Source organism: Thermomyces dupontii (genome assembly GCF_041956625.1).
Source record: "Thermomyces dupontii strain NRRL 2155 unplaced genomic scaffold VTN31scaffold_1, whole genome shotgun sequence".
In the NCBI taxonomy this organism is placed as follows: Eukaryota; Fungi; Ascomycota; class Eurotiomycetes; order Eurotiales; family Trichocomaceae; genus Thermomyces; species Thermomyces dupontii.
In genome coordinates, this window is record NW_027192307.1 from 2,961,026 (window position 1) to 2,979,909 (window position 18,884).

Here is an 18,884-nt window from a genome sequence, read left to right on the forward strand (position 1 = left end):
ATCCTTATATTGTGTCGACATGTAAATAGTACCTTGGACTCAACACATCGCGGCAGTGAAGTTGCTGTTTCGTACATCCATTCACAATGTTCAACAGACATCATACAACACATGGAGGAACCGTCATATGTGCGGAAGCATGCTGCTCCAGTCCACTGTTCGATATGCGCTTTTTGGCAATGATCGTAGTTCTATGATATCTTCGATGAAGATATAGGCACGAGCTTGACAGTAAAGGAAGCCCGCAACGTACATAGGCAAGATGGCTTTCAGAGGAACTGTGAGCTCCGGATCTTTCCCGACCGAGTTATTTCTGACGCTGTCCGCAATACGTTCGAGTCGGCTCTTATGACGTTTTCCAGTCGTGGGCTCTTGGTTCTGATTTGAGGCCTTCTCGTCTTGCTCGCCTTCGGAGCCAGATAAGCGCCTTTTCCCTTTCAGCTCCGGGTAAATTTCGAATGCGTATTTACCTACGGCCCAGAAAGCGGCGAGGCAGCCGAAAACCACCAGACTCTCAATGCGCCATAAGATTTGTTCCGCACGAGTCGGAAAGCTGTAATTCCACGCGCAAACGAAGATGGCAGCGTAGATACTGGTCAAAATCAAACAGGCCCGGAATCCCGCCGGAGAGGGTTCAGGGATCGCCGTGTTCTCGAATCGAACAATAGGGCGCTCAAGCTGGACGACGTCGAGTCCCATATTTCGGAGGATGTTCACCCAATTCGACCAGTAAAGCGACCATGGCCATTCTTTCCGGCTTACGAAATCGAGCGGCGTCCGACTATATGGCTTTTTGGCACGATCACCAGCCTCCAGAAGGATTTGCGCAATGGTCGCGTGAGATTCGATGACAATAGCCGTCTCGATGTCCGCCGGCTTATGGGCCCAACAGTACATGGTAGCGACAGTGCACACGATGAATGCTGCAGTCGTGAGTTCGGCGGTGGTAATTGCCAGATCCTGGTATTCACGTGCCGCGATGTTGACGACAAACCAGAGCGTTTGGCACAACGTGATGAATCGCAGCATGCTGTCCACCTTGTTCCGGTCCGCAATGTCTCGTGTTGTAAGCTGTGGGAAGTCAACGTATCCCTCAGTGACCAGATAGTGCAGCTGCTTCGCGTTCACCGGGAATGGTACCCAATCCTTTGTCTTCAACACGAATCCGCCCATATCCGCATAGAACGCGTGCTTCATGGTCCAGTCTGTATACCCGCATTCGTGGAAATCTTTCACGGATTGACGTGCCGATTCCCATTGCGTCAACGCAATCTGGAAGATAAACTCAGGTCCCAGAAGCGCCAAGGCAGTCAAGTATAACTTTCGAATGTAGATCCGTAAGAGACTTTCATTCGGCGCCGGTACGTTCATGCAAAGAATCGACCAGGAGCAGAGAGTCATGGTGAAGCCACAACTCCAGATGATATCCATTGTTCCGCGCCCTTCGGGTTGGGGTGTCCAACCCTGCCGGCCATCATCGTCAATGAAGCTGCGGTCAAATGACGTGACTTCAGTTGAATTACTGAGAAGTCCATCACTTGCGCCGGCAGCAGTTGTATTCAAGGGCGCAGCAGAGAGGCTCTTGAGAAGAATAGTAAGAGTAGCGAACCGAGTAAGGTGCGAGGACATCTGACTCCATTCGGAGATGTGACGTCTTCCGGATCGGAACGTTTATCGTGAGAGCAACGAGATTCAGGATCAAATGGATCTTGTGAAGCGAAATAGCTTATCTATGCGAATAAGGGCAGATCCCAGGGCACAAGATCCTGATGTCTTTTGTCTCATTTGGCGCCGAGCAGACTCTAATGCAGAGACTTTGCTTCCCAGATGATCGATTCTACTTCTCAACCGGCTGCTCCACGATGCGGGGTCGAGAGTTGACGAGAAAATAAAACACTGTCGCAAAATGCACGAGAAACGCATTATGATACGAGCAACCAATAGTCTTAAGGGACGAGCAACATACGTACCTAGTAGCATGCAGCTTACAGAGTACGGTGTAAGTAAGTACTTCTATTAGCTTCTCGTTCTCGTTGAGATTCAATGCTGTCCAACAAAATCTCAACGGCATGGACTCCGCGCCTTAGTCGTACGGTTCATTGGTCTTTTCTCTTTGATACTGTTTCATGAGACGATAAACGACACAGGCGCTCTTGAAACCAAAGCAGGGGCTTTAGCCGCCGAGGCTGATAGCCCTACGCTCACTGGCAGTATCTAATAGGTATTAGTAGCAATCTCTAATCCGGACGAGGTACGGAGTACCTAGGGTCCTAGGTACCTAGGTAGTTACCTACGTCTTAGGTAAATTTCATGGGATGCCGTAGTTATAGTATCTCGCAGAGCTCTAGATGTAGAGCCGACGGTACGGGAATCGAACCCGGCACTCCGAAGTCCGACCGAAGAGAAACCCCCGGAGTGGGGAATGCTGCGGTGCGCGCCGGGCCGGCCCCAAACAGTGTGACCCAGTCTTCTGTCCTTCCGGCATTCGGAGTTCGCGGGTTCGAATCCCGCCTCGGCATCTATCTTGTCTGCGGAAAAATATGTAACCCTGCACATAACCAACAAAGACCAAGGGAAAAAAGATCACACCATCTACTATGACTCTATCAGAGGGCGTAGAGTATAAGAATGGGTGATGTCGTCAATATGGCATGTCCTTTCACATTCGTCTCTGTTCGTCTTGCGCGCTGGAAGACGTTAGGGGGATCACATCACTCCAACAAAAAAATGCAGGCCCTGACTCAAGCGGCTTCCGGTGCTCCCGTCACATTGGAAACTCACTGCCAGTGCCCAAAGTGCTTCCCCGGCACTGCCGTGGTGAGGATCCTCACCGCCAACGTCTCACCCAACAGCCGCAAGATCCAATCTGGAGTGATCAAGCTGCCTCATCTTCCTTGCCCATGTACGCTGTCCACCGCAGCTGTTAGACGGATCCACGCCATGGGACCAGATGCGACGACCCTTTAGCCCGGCCATCTTGTTTTTGTGAATTCACCACCTTGTCACGCGCGATCGATCCCTCGGTCTCGAGTTTGCAGGGCTATACTGTATTGGCACTCCCACGGCGTCGGGCTAATATAATATCAGACTGGGAAACTGCGTGGCAACAGGGCGCGGTACCATGGCAGAATTCGTGCGCCCACCACTTGAGAGCATCTACCCTCTCAACGAGTCTCTCTTGATCGACAAGCTGGGCTACCGCTTTGCAGAGCCTGTCACGCTGAACGACGCCTTCACCGTGGCTGCAGGTCTGCTGGAGCTGCTGGAAATCCAGCCGGGAGACTCCGTCATCATTGCCCCGGCCACCGGCCGCTTTGGTGGTACCGCAGTGCAAATTGCTCTTGCCTTGGGCGCCCATGTCATTGCTGCCGGGCGAAACGAAGAAAAGGTCTCATTCCCCCGCCAACACCTTCAGGAACACTGGCCCCGACTCTCCTCGGTGAAGCTCTCCGACGACGTTGCCACCAGCAAGCGTCGATCACGGCAGAGTTGAGCCATAAGAACTGTTAGTAGAGACAAGTGGTCAGTCAAACTTTGCTTGTCGTTTTTCTCATCAGGACCATCTTTATCTAGATTCTTGCAAAGAAAAATGCACTCGTTGTGAGACTTCTTCATAGATGTGAGAATCGGCTGAATCTGCCTTCCAATAGTAGGTAGGGCTAAACCCTAGGGCAGCTGACCAATGAGAGCTTAGCCAAATTCCGTCCTCTGGCCCTTCCGGAACCCCAGACAAAGTGACAGCCGAGACAAAAGTGAGAAAGTCCCCAGGGGTACCAGTACCTCCACTCTTACCCAACATAGTAGGTGTCACCCCAAAATACGTAATCGAACCCTAAACTCAGTGGGTCGTCAGATACATTCATCGTTGCACTGCTACATGAGTTACAACAAAGTACCTCGCTGACGATCAATTCCTCAAGTGTACACATTGCCGTCATTCAGGCTTGCCTGGTAAGCCCATTTCCCCCCATGAGCACAGAGGAATTCTGGATATGGCAATGCCATCCATGTTGAATCCGTCAGACCTTGACCGATCTAAAGAGGACAAACTAATAATCGATGATGACCGTGTAAAACCGATAAACCGCACTTTAATCCTTTCATACCATCACGAGTATTTGCATCTCTCTTTTTATACATAGCCACCGAGCGCCTGAGCGTCAATGCATTACCTTAACACTCTGCCGGGGCTAGATGCTTTACGTCTCCGCAGACCCTGGTCCCAATGTCCCTGAGCTCACGAGTAAGGCCACTGCGGAAAAAGAATCCAGACCAATCAAGCAATCCTTCCCTTCTGTTTCCTGAGAGCATCATCGGCATAATTTTTGCGGTCGGTGTTGACTTCTTTCCAGTTATTGTTGCAGATTTATTCTCCGTTTGGGAATGAATGCTTGTTTGTTTCAGTTGCTGTCGCGTGCCAGTCGTGCGTGTACGGAACTCATCGGCCTCCGAGGAAGTAGTAGGTTCCTATGTTTACGGCATAAAAAAAAATACTCGGTTTCGCCAAGATAATTCACAGTCAAGAGCTTGCAGTGGAATCCTTCGCGTTTTCCCTTCAGTTTGTTAGTAAGAGAGCCAATTCAATCTCCCCGTTTCGCCTCGGTTGAACGAAGCCGAACAAAGTCCGTTGATCCCATGGACACTGCTACCTCTTTTGCGAACATCAAAAGACAGTTTTTCCCAAGCTCATTCATCGAGACGTTACATTGCACTAGTGAATAACCCTACTGTGGCAATATTTTTCTTCTTCCTCTGTCTTCAAGAAAACACCATAAGTGAAGAATTCCTAGTAGCCTTTGTCCACAACACATGCGCTAACCACCACCACCACCTCCTCCTCCTCCTCCTCCTCAACCACCCCTGTCATCTCTGACGTCGCACAAGGCTAGCCTGCATCTTGACCTGGTCAATTTGTCAACGAGAGGACGTGAATTGGCCCGTTTAGTTCCCATTCTCTCAGTCCGGAGGTTCATTCCTTCCGACTTTGGTTTTGACTCGATATTCATGCAAAATGAACTCGTCTATCTTCCCCCGATTGTCAATCAAATCACCCTCGATCATAGAGAGCATTTCAGAGCGGTTGGATCACCTTCATCCAACGTCTACATCCGGTAAAGAAAAGTTTCTTGATAATCTCTGCAGTGCCCAAGGGCACAAAGGCACCACTCGATCCGCTCAAGCAATCACAGCCGAAAATCCGACCATCTTGTCTATTCTCGTGATGAGGAAACCAAAAGTCTAGCTGATTTCAGGATATGATGTCTCCCCCAATCATCACGCAGGACCCTGCATTTCCCTCAGTAGGCAAAGAAAAAAAAAAATAAAAACGACATAGGAAACCAAATCTCGCACAAAGGTCCAATAAAATCGCCGAGGATAAGGAATACGTTAGTCATGACAGTTTCAGCATTCAATATTCAAGAGCCAATTGAAACTCACTGGGGTGACGTCGCCCGGCAGCCCTCCGGTACCCAGGCTACTTGCTTAGATGCAGCTTACTTTGCCATGTATATGTAGGGCCCGCCCCGTATTGCAAAGGTGGCTCCAGTTCGATTCAAAGGACTGGAGCCAAACAGGCCCAATGCAGTGCTGATCTGGAGAAAAGAAAAGAAAAGAAAAAAAAAAAGAAAAAGAAAAAAAATAGTGTCGGCAATCTCGCTTGCCCGGATTAGACTTCTCGCCTCGCAACGAAAAAGAAGACAAAAGATCTGATGCTGTACAATAAGACAGAGTACGTGTGCATAAGTAATGCCACCTTGTCATTGAGCCACACAAAGCTGTTGATCATGATGACGATGATAAGATGACAAGAATGCATTTGGCTAGTTCGACTGTTTGTGCCCCCGAACGGTTCGGCCCGTCGGAATCAACCAACCCCCCAAATGCAACCACCACTGACAGGAGCCTAGTAGGCGCCGCGCGCCTCAACAGAAACACACCCTATCGACGAGACACTGCCACGACGCCGCTTCGGCTTCGAAATGAGTCATTTTCTATCCTTGAAGAGTAGTAACAGCAATCGTTAATATCTTGGCCGTTGTCCCCTTTGGGTGACAGTAATATTGAACAAAAGCAACTCCTCCCATGCACGGCTGTTGTCGGGATCGGCGTACATACGTTCCAATAGTGCAAAACCCGCAAATCTTGTGGATTCAGCAATGTGTGATGAGATCATAGTGATCATCAAAAAAAAAAAAAAAAAAAAGAAAACAGCGACGGCCGTATATACCCGCGTCCTGAAGACCCTTCCTTGAATCGGAGAAACGCTCATTGCTACCCACTTGCGAGGAAAACCTCCGTGAAAAGGGCCGGTGAAAACCCCCATGATCTGTAGTCGATGTCTGGCGGTCTGGGATTCAGGCGCAGCGTCAAAGTAAACAGCGCGATTGCTCAATCTTGCGAGATATAGATGTGCCAAGCTGCTGTCAAGCTGTCGATTGTGCCTTGAAGGTGGCTCGCATCGTTTGATAGGCCAGCAAAGGACCCGGTTATGCTCCAACATGATGTCGCTCGCTGGCTTTAATCAAGACGCTATCTTCGTCGTTACCTACTGTTCTCCTTTCGCGTGCCGTCAGAATCATGCTCCAAGTTGCCGATACCCGAGCCAGCAGAAAAAGTCTCCTGGGTGCCCAAAGAAACGGCGGGCACTTTTGTCATATTCGTCACGCGAAGCGCATGCATTTTCCGTTCGTACTGCGATTGGATCCCGAGCGTTGACGAACCTCGAAACTTAGTCATTGCCCTTAATCAAGATCAGCCAGGATCCACTGGCTGAATGCAAAGGAAATGGAGCAACGACCTCGCCATGCGCGCTTGGGTACACACACTTCTGCTGAAGAAGACGTTCTTCTGTGGGTGATCCTCCGCGTCAAACCTCCTTTATTGGCCTCCTTTCCTCCAGCTCGAGTCATTGACATTTCTGCCCTACTTAGGGAAACCCCAAAACTCGTTGGCAATTCTCCGCTTATATCAAACATTAGGCTGAGTCCTGCTTAACACGCACGCCTAACCGTATTGGTTGGGAGTTTGTGACCGCCTCTCCCACGCGGTGCCTGGGTTTAACCTCGCTGCCGCAGAATGGTCCCCGAGAAGGTAATTGGACAGGACGCCGCGCAGCTGCAGATGGAGCGGGTCATCGACGGATCTGACCCCGTCTGAACGGTGTTTTGCGGTTGGAGTACTCAATTTCCCATTGTTCCACCAGGTAGTCAGCAGGTCTGTCCCGAGCATGCATGCCATAACGAAGTGGCTGGCACATCCGCTCTGTCCAACTAATCACTTCCACGCCACGCTGGAGCCCTTGATTTTCATTGTTCAGTTGCATGCAGGTATCGAGGACAGATCAGGCAGAGAGCAGCTCTTCTCTAAGCCGATCAATCGGAGGATCTCCTTCCACGTCAGAGGGGTTAAGGAAGGTGGCCAGTCATCGTCAGACGTGATTCGGTGAACACGGCAGATCCCCCGTGATGAATCGCACATCTCCACGCCCGACGACGAGTACCTGTGTAGTTCATATTCAACGACGCCTCCCTCTTTGTTCTTGCCCGGCTCTCCTATTTCTGACTCGACCGGCAAGCACTTCCCTGTCAGCCACCTTCACTCCACTGTGGCCACTCCGTGCTCATCTCCCCTGCTTGTCTTTCCTTTTTAGCAGAGCGAATACCACACATTCCCTTGAGGTTCTTCCCTCCTTCACGCAAAGGCAGATGTCCCGCCCGCCAAAGCCCTTATACCCCAAAATCGACCCGAGTTGTTCAAGCCAGCCAGCGGCAATCTTTCCTGATCCAAACTATACGGGATCATCGGTCCCTATTGAAAGCAAACCACATCATTCCTTCAGAACAAAACGAAAGCACGTCTTGAAAGCATGCGAACGATGCCGAGTAAAGAAGTCAAAGGTAGATCCCAACGCCACGTGCTCGATCCCGATCATCCTTGCTCATAACGTTCGTGTCCAATCCAGTGCGATGGCAACCAGCCCTGCACCAGGTGTCTGTCGTATAACCAGGCCTGCATTTTCCGGGACAAGAAGACGTCACAGGATAAGATCTATTCGAGAGGGTAGGTTTTTTTTTTTTTTTCTTCTTGCTGGAAGGCACGTGGACAATCGATTTGTTGACTTAAAACCTCATTTCTTTTCTTCCTTGCGGCCACGGCTCTAGCTTTGTAGAGATGCTCCTTTCGCAGCATGCTATCCACTTGGTGGCGTTGCAGGAACTATATAGACGATGCGTCAATGGTGAAGGATTCCCAGGATCTCCCTTGGAGGTGTCACCCCATGGCCAGCCGGGCACCCACGCCATCTTAGACAGGCTGGGGTTGATCAAGCAAGCCGAGATGGCCATCGAAGACCCTCACCGAATTCTCCAAGAAATCAACGAGTACGTCAAGTCATTGGAGACGGCATGCGTCGACTGCGCCGATTCGTCCGAGTCCACTGAGCAGAACGAATTAATAACAAGCCAATCCGAGGATCCATCTCCAGACCCCAGTACGCCATCAGAGCCTGCGCAATCGTCGGACTCGCCGGCCCCCCCTCGTTCCAATGGCTCCTGGCCGATTCCACCAGCAACGGCCTACTCTCCCGTCTACGGTGCTGGCATCGATGTCCAAGCACTGCAGCAACAGCAACAACAGCCAAATCTCATCCCCTCGCTCAACCAGGTCTCTTTCGACGGTGGATTCCAGTGCCCCCACCTCATCGACGGCGCGCACGTGTACAGCCCACGATATCAATTCGATGATGTAGCCTGTCGAAAAACTGAGAACTCGCCCGATTATACTTGGACGGTGCCCTACCAAGACAGTGCTGGCTTTGTTCAGGGGCAAGGGTCAGCCCATGACGGCCGAATTCCGTTCGCAGCATCCCACGTGCTACCCGTCCGGAATGCATTCCATACCACCGGCACCGGCTCTCAGGACCGATAACAAGTCCATCTTCCTGCTACTTGGCTGACGCCGATGGACATACCTTTGGGAAATTATAACCGGACACTCGTCGGGCTCGTAAGGTCATTCATCTGTTTTCATTTCGATCCGGCATCAAATGCACGAACCAAGTGTGATTCATACGCTCCAGCTGAAATGCAGTTGTCTCTATTGTCAAATTCTGGTAAATCCGAAATGGTTCACTGTGAATTTGAAGGACACATTTCTGCTCAGGATTGTTGGGTATCAAGTCGGCTCCGCCCGTGGGGCGGAGGGAGGCAAGCGGTGGCAATTGCATCTTGCAGGGCACGTGTCTAGTTGAAATCCCGAAACGGCCCAGATATCTTGCCTGTTACCCCCTGAAGGCTCTATGTGAGATACGGGATCCAAGGCAGGAACCATTCGCTAACTGATAACGTGTTGACGTTCCTCGAACCAGATAAATTTTGGAATCTCCAGATTCCTGGCATGTAGTCAGAAGTACACTGGACTGTAAGATGCCAACGCCAGCGAAGCGCCCTTGTCAGGTGACAGAAGTGACGCAGGCACAAATGAAGAAAGCAGGCTGACGTCCATCCCAGTCTTTGTCGCAGCTAACAGAAGCAACTGACCGAGAGAATACCAAGCTTTATGGCCCGTTGCATCATTCTCGGACAAGTTCATCAGCCACCGAAGACCATTGATGGACTCGACCAGCAACTGCTGTTTCTCCGATACAGGGGTTTGTAGTGAGTCCGAATGGATCACGGCGACCAGCACGGCACCTGCTTGCATCACAAAGTGAGAAATACACCACCACGGAATTGACTCGTACAATGCGGGACTAATGTCGGCGTCAGGGATAAGACCCATGATAGCCCGAGCAGCCGTTTTGCAGTGCTCTGCCGCTTCCGCATCGAATCGGGTGAATGTTTCTGGAGTCGGTGCGAAAGTGCCAATATCGCAGGCTGAGTGCAAAGAGGGCCAGTTGATCAGAATCCTTAGGCTGTGTACACGCAGAGCGAGGTAAAGTTGCTCTCGTCGAGGGTAACTCGGCTGCACTGTGGGGAGCTTCAGATCCCCGGGCAAGCTCGAATACCAACGACTCAGCTTTGCATTCAGATCACTCACCAGTCTTTGCATATCCGCCCAGACGAAGTTGACGGCGTGAGGACCGTAGAGTTGCTCCAGAACCTCTGATCCAAGACGATCGAGATAAAGTGACACCGTGAACATGTCCGCGGCCGGAGTGATGATGTGTGCTGGCCCTGGAATTACTGGGCTCTCAGCCTGACGTTGGACTTGAGAGAAGAGTTGTTCTTGGGTATCGACCCCGACTTCACCGCCTTTGAAAGGCCAGTCGCTGGGAAAGCGTTGACTGGGAATTGCGGAAGGACGCCCGGTCCACACACATAGCAGATGTTCCAGGGAGCACACACACCGCCATAGCCTGGCATGGTATTCTCCCTGGCCGTCGGACTCATCAGTGGCACTAAACAAATGAAGCCCGCGCGATGTAGCATAGCGATATGCAAGCCCAATAAGAGCCCAAGCTCTACTCGTGAACAGCGAGTCAGCCCCTTGACTTCATAATCAGAGCAAAGGCTAGGTTGCAGTGTCCCACCTGTTCATTTGATTGCTGACAAAGAAGTAGAAGGAGGTAATGGCCATATACTGGACGTGTTCCAGGGAACGCAGACCGTTCATTTGGGTGGGCTCTTGACTCAAGATCCTGGATCGAAGAAAGTAAAGCACATGACCATTTGCGCCGGCGGCAAAGGGAGAGCGACACCGCTGGCTGTACAAAGCGCCGAGTGCAAAGACGGTATTGAGAATGCCAGCCCACACAACGCCGCCGCAGGGTGGATGTTGAATATCGAAGATGGATTGGTACTGAATCATGAATTCATGTTGCTTTAGCACGGGGAAATAGGGGTGGATGTTGGCGAAGTAGGTGTGAACCAGATAATCGGCGGTTTGACGAGGAGGAAGCTGTGAGGCGCTGACGTTCTCCCCAAACACACCGAAATCAGAAAGATCGTAATAGTCGGTGAAATAATGGCAGCTCTCCACCAGCAGCTTTTGGAATTCATCTGGCCTGTTGGCACTGCCGAAGGAGGCGAAGGGTTGACCCTGGGGAGCTTGTCCGGAATCTGATGGTCTCAAGTCAGCTGACCGAGAATGTGAGAGACGGCAGCAGTTCGGCGTACTGTTCACATCCATAGCAAGAGTGAGCTCCGTCAACCACCACGCCGCCGACGACCGGCCCAGATAGCCAATCGATCCGACAGTGCCGGCGATTTCTCCTGTGGCGTCTCTAAGTGCCGACCCTTCGGATCTGGGGTCTGGTTCATCCTCATTGCCATCGTCTACCGACGCCGTGCCTTCGCCGGCAGACCCTAGATCGGCGTCCTGCATGGATCTATTCTGCACATCCAATCATAGTTAGCGGTCGTCCTTGGGTCGTGCCGTTGATCGTACGCAGATGGTCTTGTCCAAGACGAGCAACAAAATTGGCAAGGGGGTTTGCACTGGGCTTCCACGTACCAAATCACCAAGGGTGTTTCTGACGGTCTGCTGCTTTTCCAAGTCCAGGCTTGGCAGGAGATCTGACAGAAGTGTCTCGTATGTGGACAGTTTTGTGATCATGTTTTGCACATCTCTGGATGCATATTTGATTCCCATCAGCTGATGTGATCGCCAACTGAGGATCCTCGACCCCGTTCCATGTATAGTTATAGTACTATTCTAGCACGACACTACAGGGGGTGGCTGGAAGGGTAGAGATCTTAAGGAGGAATACACACCTCTTCATCCGGTCCTTCTTGCTGTCAGCATACACGCACGCCAAGTTGTTGTCTCGACATCGCGAGCACGTCGGCTGAACGCCGTCGCATTTGGATTTCCGGCGTCGACATTGCTCGCAGGCATGGCTGACCCTCTGTCGTTCCGAGGAGGCGGAGGATTTGGCCGGGTTTGTTCGCTGGAGCCGGGGAATCTGCACCTTGTGCTCCGATGTACTGGACCTGGAGGCAGGGCCCTCCTCAGACGAGTCTTGATGTGGTCGCGGGCGAGCTCGGGAACGCGCATCGGGAGTGGGGGAATCCTCCATGGTTTTGTCGGTGCACACAAATGGCCAGTCGGTTCAATACAGCAGTCCTCCAGCCAGGACCTCGATTTTGTCCTGCCAGAGAGTCAATCCTCGGGAGCAATATCATGATATTGAAAGTCTCGACAACACACTGCGGCCATCGTCCACCATGCCCGCGCTACCGAGGGAAGAATAACGTTGGTGATAGTGAGGGGCATTCAAAGTCGTCTCAATTCGTGCGGGAGGGAAAAAGTATTGGTCTGGGGCCAATCGTGGCTTGGGTCCAGCAACGAGTGGATTGCATAGGTTTCTAACCTGGCATTCGGTGCCGGCTGCGTTCCTTTTCCACTTGGCGGCAATCGGGGACTAGAGGAAATATTGTTTCTATTTGGCTACCGAACGTTTTTCGTGATGTGCCCGTGGTGGGAGCTTGGTCTTTGGGGGGGGGGGGGTTGGGTTTGATTTGGGTGTGTTTGTATCCCTACCACTTTCGGACCACTCGGCCTGGATCAGGATACGATCAGAGCGATTGGGAAGTCAGCCTGTCCACGCTTCTTCCCCTTTCACAGCTGAGGACAAGTGATGGCAGCCTCGGACACAACACTCAACAGGCACTTGTCACATTGAGACAAGGTAAGAGGAGAGCAAGGAAAAAAAAAAAAAATAAAAAAAAAAGGATTCGTACAGCACTCCAGCATCCCTTTTTCCCGCTCCGTCCAGGTGGTGATTCCTTTTTCCCAGCAAGCCGTGGCCTTGTCAGCTTGTCAAATGGCCGTCAAAGCCTTCGGGCATGAATACAGTTAGGACTCAGTACGCTGATCGGTGCGTTGAAGGCCGTTCGAAGCGTGACCTGGCCCTCTGCTATTGGCTACCTACTGTACTGGTTCAGAATGGACCGTAGAGGTCCAGGATCAAAAAGAACTCAGAAAAATCCCATCGGGCTCAAGATGCATCCTAATTTGGCCTTTTGGGCCACGCAATTGCGGAGCTACCAGCCTACCAGTCCTTTCCAGGACTCCGGCGCCTTCTCATAATATACAGTCGATACAGTCGACCCCCACTGGTTTCCTGTATGTCAGCATTTTAGCCGTAAGATCTTTGGTTAACTAATTGTTTTAGGGCTAAGTTAGCCTCATCTCTAGTCCGGTGCGCCGTGCTCGATTAAGTTATTTCCCAGGAATTTGGTCGGAAAATGGCCACAACAGTCCATCAGAATCGGGGCTTGGTTTCTTCGCTCATCCGGTCACTGGAGATTGCGTCTGCGAAGATGCAACTATCACTGCATGAAATCACACGCATGCACTGCCAAACTCGTTCATTCCTGGTGCAGAGAAGCAGGGTACGCCATTACGACGGTCCAGAGATACATACAGATAACCTACCTACCGACGGGACGGAGGAACCGATTGAAACGAAACTCGGCTCCAGCCGCGACGGGGTCCCTCAAGCCAACAACGGCGACAAAGGATGTCCGTCCGGAGCACAGGACCGACAAGCCCCGGAAATCAATTCCCACCCTCGCCCTGTTTCGTTTCAGGCAGGTACTCCGTTCTCTATTGCTCTCACAACCTTGTAGAACAAGTCAATGGATCGAATCGAATGTATACTTCAAAAGAGGTAATAAGCTGGTCAACGCAAATGCACGTCAACCGCGCGAACCAAAGAAGCTCTCGGAACCTAGCTGCGACTCTGCGAGAGATCTGGCAGATTCAAATCGTTAGTTTGACTGTGTGCTCGGATCAGATGGCTCAGGTCTGCCTCAGGATTCAATCTAGTTTGAAAAGACAACCAACAACATCTTGGAAATTCCAAGTACGATTGGAAAAAAATGCGACAGAAACAGGCACTATACCTGAAAAGAAAACCCCATACCGTCGAGACACCGTTAACTTATCATCCCCTGCAAGCATCGCTGCGCAGCAGCCGGCTGCAGCCCTTCCCCGTTTTTTTCCCCCGACCATCCAGCGGCTAGCCGGGGCGGCACCATGACTCACGGACGGTGGACTGCCGGCAGGTTGGCTCAGTTGCCCAGGGGCCAAGACGCCAGGTGACCAGACATGCATCGCCATGTGTGCCGAGAGCATCGTTCGGCTGGCCACCCCGGCGGGCTGTGGAGTGTGGACCAACCATGCTGAACCTTTTTTTTTCGAATCCTGGTGATGATCTTCCGTCACTTCTCGAAGCAAGTGGACTACCTAAGTTAACTACCTCTCGTCCTATCATTCTCGATCGCCGCGCAGGTGCAAAGTTAACGGCGTCATTTGGAAAGGGGGGGTTGATTAAGTTAAGCTCCATCGTCACATCGGACCGAACAAGGAGAAAAAAAAAAGGAAAAAAAGGAAAATAGATCGATGGCTCAAAATCTGGACACTTTCACTTTGGAATCAATGAACCAGGCCCTGATTATATTATACCAAGCAATTGAATTGACTTTTGCTGACTTCTTGGCGTCATTTCGTGTTTGGTGAATCTTATACGGATCGCGATGTGATCGAACGACCGCCTCTACTTCTGAACCTGACAGGAGATGGATCAGTCTTTGGGAAAAGAAGGCTACAAAGGAAAGGCGCTGAACCTGACCGCTCTTTTGGACAAGCGAACAACAAGAACGGGTAAAATTGCGCAGGAGCCATTCCAGATAGAGGTATCCATCATTTCATTCTGCAGATGTAATGAGGAATTAATTTACGAGTAGAATCATATTGACAATAATCATGAGCAGTATGGAAGTACACGCGCCATCTACGGCAGCATGTCTGCCATGTAGAAGCATGCTGTAAAATGTCCCTTCAATAAACTAGCTTACAATCACGAAACCAGCAGAACCAAATCAGACCAAAGGCGAGTATTATCATGCAAGGGAGATTAAACTATTCTTCATCCGTGTCGGTTTCCGTGTCCGTCTCGCTGGTATCCTCTTCATCGCCCTCCGTGTCGCTCTCATCATCGTCAGACTCAGTCACCACCTTCTTCTTCTTCGGTGGCACGCCAGTCTTGAGGGCCTGCATTTGTCCGGCAATGGAGTCTGTGCGGTGAGGGCCAGTCAGTGGAGAGGAAACGGGGGGAGATTGGCTGCGACCGGGAATGACTTACCCTCGTCCGGCTCACTGATGTCATCCTCCTCCTGGAGAACCGCCGCCTTGGAAGGATCTTCCACCTGCAATGTAATCTCCTGCTTGACATCGAAGCCCATGTAGCTGTCGCTAATCATGTGGAGAACAAACGAGAAGTTGCCGACCTGCGGCGGCGCCTGGAACTGCATCTTCAACGTTTGCATATTGAAGGTAGGCTTGCCCTGCTCGTCGAAGATTGGCTTGTCGAACGTCGTGAACGTGAATGGCGGCACGGCGATCTTGCCCTGCTTGGCGTCCGCGAGGAAGATGTGCCATCGTGGTGGATGGTCACGTGGCAAATAGGGGGCATGCGCCAGAGGAGGCTGAACACGGTCTGCGTCGTTCCCGTCCCCGGACCTGCCGCTTTGTTTCGTCGCTCCTTTCCGACCGATGATTGCATTCACGTCAGTTTCGTCCGGGTCGATGTCCTCTAGGTCTTTCTCGTTCACTTCCGGAACGCCGGTCGACCCAGGAGGGACGATACGGCCCTTGATCACCAACTGCACCAAGCTGCTGGGAGTAACCACTCGTTCGCCCACGACCTTGAAGAACGCCTTTGAAATCTCAAACAAGGGCAACTGCTTGGCGACAGCAATTGCCGCGTTGTATTGGTCCTCAGTCAGCAGGCCGGGCCCAACAGTCAGGCTGCGTCGCCGTCCCTCGGGCATGTCCAGATACTTTTGGACGCTCAGATGCGTCTTGACGTCCGCTCCTTCAACCGACTCTACCACTTTGGGTGTAAAATATGGCAGCTGCAGGAGCGGTGACGATCCCGGAGAGATGGCCTGGACGATGCATTGAGAGATCCGATAAGCGCCAATGATGGGAATTAGGTTGCCAAAGGCCAGCGCAATTGCCGTGAAGGATTCCGTAAGCGAAAGAGCAATCGATCCGGCCTCGTACTTTTCTACAAACCATGTTAGCTGGCCGAAAGGCGCACAGGAGAGGGAATAAACCTTCGTTGAGCACAGGGTCCTCCAGATCGATCCGATTCAAATACGCCCACAGCAAAGCTAGAGCCTTCCTTCGGACGGGGTTGTCGATCTTACGCAGAACGTCGCGGTCTTTGGACGAAAAGGTCTTCTCGTCCAGAGCAAACACCTTCTTTTCGATCTTCGCAAGACCAGCCTCCGCTTTTGGGCCGCTCAGCATCTCGTTGTACTCTTCTCCCGTGGAGAGAGCGTTAACAATGGGACCACCGATCATGGTGCCCTCGTACTCCCGGAACATGTTTCCAGCACTCGCAGCCAGAACCTTTTCACGAGTGTACCGCTGAGAGCCATACCACCACCTTCCTACGATGTAGGGCAGAAGGATCCCGAGAAGGCTTGCGTACAACATCAGAACGTACTTTCCACTTCCTTCCTCCACGATCAATTTCGGCAGTGCGATTCCGATACTGTAGCTCTGCTTGCCGTCTGGATGCCCATACTGCAGGTAGTTGTTGCGGATCTCCTCGTCGGTCAACGCTTTGTAGGCCTTTGTTAACTCTACAAAACGCTGGTTGAGCGTTTCCATCGTCTCGTTCTTCGAGGGATCCGGCCGAACTTTGTCGGGGTGGTAGAGCAGGGACAATCGCTTGTAGCGCCGTGCGATGGCACGTTCATCCGCACTCTAGGCGAAGTTAGCAAGGGATCCAAACCAGCATCCGCAGGCACATACCCTCGAGATTCCAAGAATCTCATATGGATCCCAGATCTTCGGTGCCGTTCTTCGGGTCACGATAATCAGATAGATCATGTAACCGATGATTGCCCAGCCGACAACCACGGCGATGGCGCGCCTCACCCGCCGCTCCTTGCGGAGCCGTTTTCGCTTCTGGCTTTGGATGATGTCGTCATGTTGCGGTCTAAAGTCTGGCTTTATTCGGGGAGCAGTGCTTTCAACTTCTGCAGGCCAGGGGGAAAAAAGAAAAAGTCCCGGTCAGTCGAACACGTTTCGTCCTTTTCTCGCTCAAGGCATTTGGATACGCACTTTTCGGGGGTTTAAGTAAACTGTAAGTAAGAGGGAGGGTGACCAGGCCGGTCAACGTAAGCACGAAGAAAGGAAAGAATTGACCCTAGCACAACAGCTCAGTATTCAGAGGCTCCAATTTCTCAACAGAAGTGGGCAGCTCATACATTCTCATCGTAGTTGTACTCTCTGGAGGACATGATGACTGTATCTCACGGCTTTTCCCGCCGTGGTCGGCGCTGAATAGAAACCCGAGAACAAAACACTGCTAGGGTCAATCAAGACAGTGCGCACATGGCCGACCACAGAATGAACGCGAACCAAAGGAATGACAAGGTTCAGCAAAAGGATGAACACTGGCAGCTTTATGCACTCCTAGAATGCCGGAAAGGACACGGTTCACAGCTGTGTGTCCAGACCGCCTTCTGCATGCATTTACAGCGAATCACATGATCCGAGGAGAGAAAGTCACGTGAATCACTTTCGTGCGTAACCTTGGGCCTGAACACAAACGTACGAGTCATCTCCAACTCCGGAGTATGTACAATAGTTCTTTCGACAAAGCTCAATAATACGTCTATTCTTTTAAGCACATGTCTATATACTGATTTTTTATACATGCTCTCATGAATGGCCGCCAGCCCATGTTGTGAGTTTCCAATATCCGACGTTGCCAAACATATCTGCGCTGAGTTTCACCTTGAGTCGACGAACGCAGCGGAGAGCTCAAGTGCAGCAGCAGCACGAGCACCACCCGTTGGAACGTCGAAGTGTTCCTGACACCGGTGCCAGGTATGAAGCGCGCCATCCACTCACGGAAAAAAAAATTGCCGAAGCGCCAAGCATGGGAAACACTCAGAGTCGCGCGGGCAAGCCATTGATGGACCAATCCAACCGTCTTGACGACGGTCTTCATTGCTACAAGTCGATCGGCTTGTGGTTCCGCGTCTCTGGTGTGTCGTCTGGGATTTCAGCATCGCCGGAAGGAAAGGTAGGGATGGGAATAGAAATCGCATCGGCGGCCACACGCGAGCCCAGACTGAGGGGAAGGGGGAGAGAGCGACACAACTCAAGGTCCGCTCGTCATGTCATGGGTCGATATAGTCGAGTCGTCCGAAATAATCCAGCATTCTGTAACACAGGCTTAGATCGTCGCCGGGTTCACCGCCGAACAGACGGTAATGTTCATCATCTTCAACCGAAGGAGCAACCACCCGCCGGAGATACCCTCGGGCTTGCCATGAGTCGAACGCGCTAGGCCAGATAGGGGCAATTGGTTCGATATGGTATGCCGGGGGTGTCAAAGCGGAGGGTGGCTGAAAGCCGGCTGATGGCAATGTTGACGGCGGTTGAGGTCCCGTTGGAGATGTCGACCGATTGACTCGATTGCGCGATCGCGGACGTGTGCGACGTCGGTTATGACGGTGACCCATTGTTTTTGCTGTTGTGCGGGATAGAACGGCGTTTGCTTTTTTGCTTCGTGATTTGCAGACGAATTGGTCGGTATAAACGAGAGTGTGTAGAGAGGAGTGCAGATGATCAGGCCCCCATTGCCCCCTGCGCAGGGTGAACAAAAGTCATGATGAAGACTTGAAGAGTAGAGATCGACTCTCCCTCTTATTAAGGGAGGCAGATACTCAAGGAAGAGTCATCTTGGATGACTCGATGGGTGGCCCAAATTTTTATAGTTCAGGCAGAGATGAGGTGATAAGGTTACGGTAGCTTAGCTATGGTGAGTCATCGCAGGGGGCCCGCAGATGGCAAACATTTGTCAAACGGTCCGACTCGGGATCTTCCGGGATTGCTTGATGAATTGTCGA

General features: G+C 51.6%; 7 protein-coding genes across 7 annotated transcripts; 1 reads left to right on the forward strand and 6 right to left on the reverse strand.

Annotated features, from left to right (window-relative positions):
- Positions 1 to 123: 123 nt before the first annotated feature.
- VTN31DRAFT_1114 (uncharacterized protein) lies at positions 124 to 1,401 on the reverse strand (the record flags this gene model as incomplete). The annotated part of the gene is made up of 1 exon (XM_069401136.1): positions 124 to 1,401. The coding sequence occupies one exon, from the start codon at positions 1,399 to 1,401 to the stop codon at positions 124 to 126; it is 1,278 nt and encodes a 425-aa protein (XP_069263970.1).
- Positions 1,402 to 2,173: 772 nt separating this feature from the next.
- On the reverse strand, positions 2,174 to 2,556 carry VTN31DRAFT_1115 (uncharacterized protein; the record flags this gene model as incomplete). Its single annotated transcript, XM_069401137.1, has 2 exons — positions 2,174 to 2,214; positions 2,295 to 2,556. 2 exons carry the CDS (start codon positions 2,554 to 2,556, stop codon positions 2,174 to 2,176), a joined length of 303 nt encoding a protein of 100 aa, XP_069263971.1.
- A 484-nt stretch (positions 2,557 to 3,040) lies between these two features.
- On the reverse strand, positions 3,041 to 3,358 carry VTN31DRAFT_1116 (uncharacterized protein; the record flags this gene model as incomplete). The annotated part of the gene is made up of 2 exons (XM_069401138.1): positions 3,041 to 3,072; positions 3,121 to 3,358. 2 exons carry the CDS (start codon positions 3,356 to 3,358, stop codon positions 3,041 to 3,043), a joined length of 270 nt encoding a protein of 89 aa, XP_069263972.1.
- A 207-nt stretch (positions 3,359 to 3,565) lies between these two features.
- On the reverse strand, positions 3,566 to 3,938 carry VTN31DRAFT_1117 (uncharacterized protein; the record flags this gene model as incomplete). Its single annotated transcript, XM_069401139.1, has 2 exons — positions 3,566 to 3,832; positions 3,897 to 3,938. The coding sequence occupies 2 exons, from the start codon at positions 3,936 to 3,938 to the stop codon at positions 3,566 to 3,568; spliced, it is 309 nt and encodes a 102-aa protein (XP_069263973.1).
- Positions 3,939 to 7,706: 3,768 nt separating this feature from the next.
- On the forward strand, positions 7,707 to 8,928 carry VTN31DRAFT_1118 (uncharacterized protein; the record flags this gene model as incomplete). The annotated part of the gene is made up of 3 exons (XM_069401140.1): positions 7,707 to 7,898; positions 7,964 to 8,061; positions 8,163 to 8,928. 3 exons carry the CDS (start codon positions 7,707 to 7,709, stop codon positions 8,926 to 8,928), a joined length of 1,056 nt encoding a protein of 351 aa, XP_069263974.1.
- Positions 8,929 to 9,402: 474 nt separating this feature from the next.
- On the reverse strand, positions 9,403 to 12,019 carry VTN31DRAFT_1119 (uncharacterized protein; the record flags this gene model as incomplete). Its single annotated transcript, XM_069401141.1, has 5 exons — positions 9,403 to 10,462; positions 10,532 to 11,060; positions 11,118 to 11,334; positions 11,455 to 11,569; positions 11,715 to 12,019. 5 exons carry the CDS (start codon positions 12,017 to 12,019, stop codon positions 9,403 to 9,405), a joined length of 2,226 nt encoding a protein of 741 aa, XP_069263975.1.
- A 2,849-nt stretch (positions 12,020 to 14,868) lies between these two features.
- Positions 14,869 to 17,264, reverse strand: VTN31DRAFT_1120 (uncharacterized protein; the record flags this gene model as incomplete). Its single annotated transcript, XM_069401143.1, has 6 exons — positions 14,869 to 15,023; positions 15,092 to 16,018; positions 16,068 to 16,725; positions 16,774 to 17,000; positions 17,086 to 17,170; positions 17,232 to 17,264. The coding sequence occupies 6 exons, from the start codon at positions 17,262 to 17,264 to the stop codon at positions 14,869 to 14,871; spliced, it is 2,085 nt and encodes a 694-aa protein (XP_069263976.1).
- Positions 17,265 to 18,884: the final 1,620 nt, after the last annotated feature.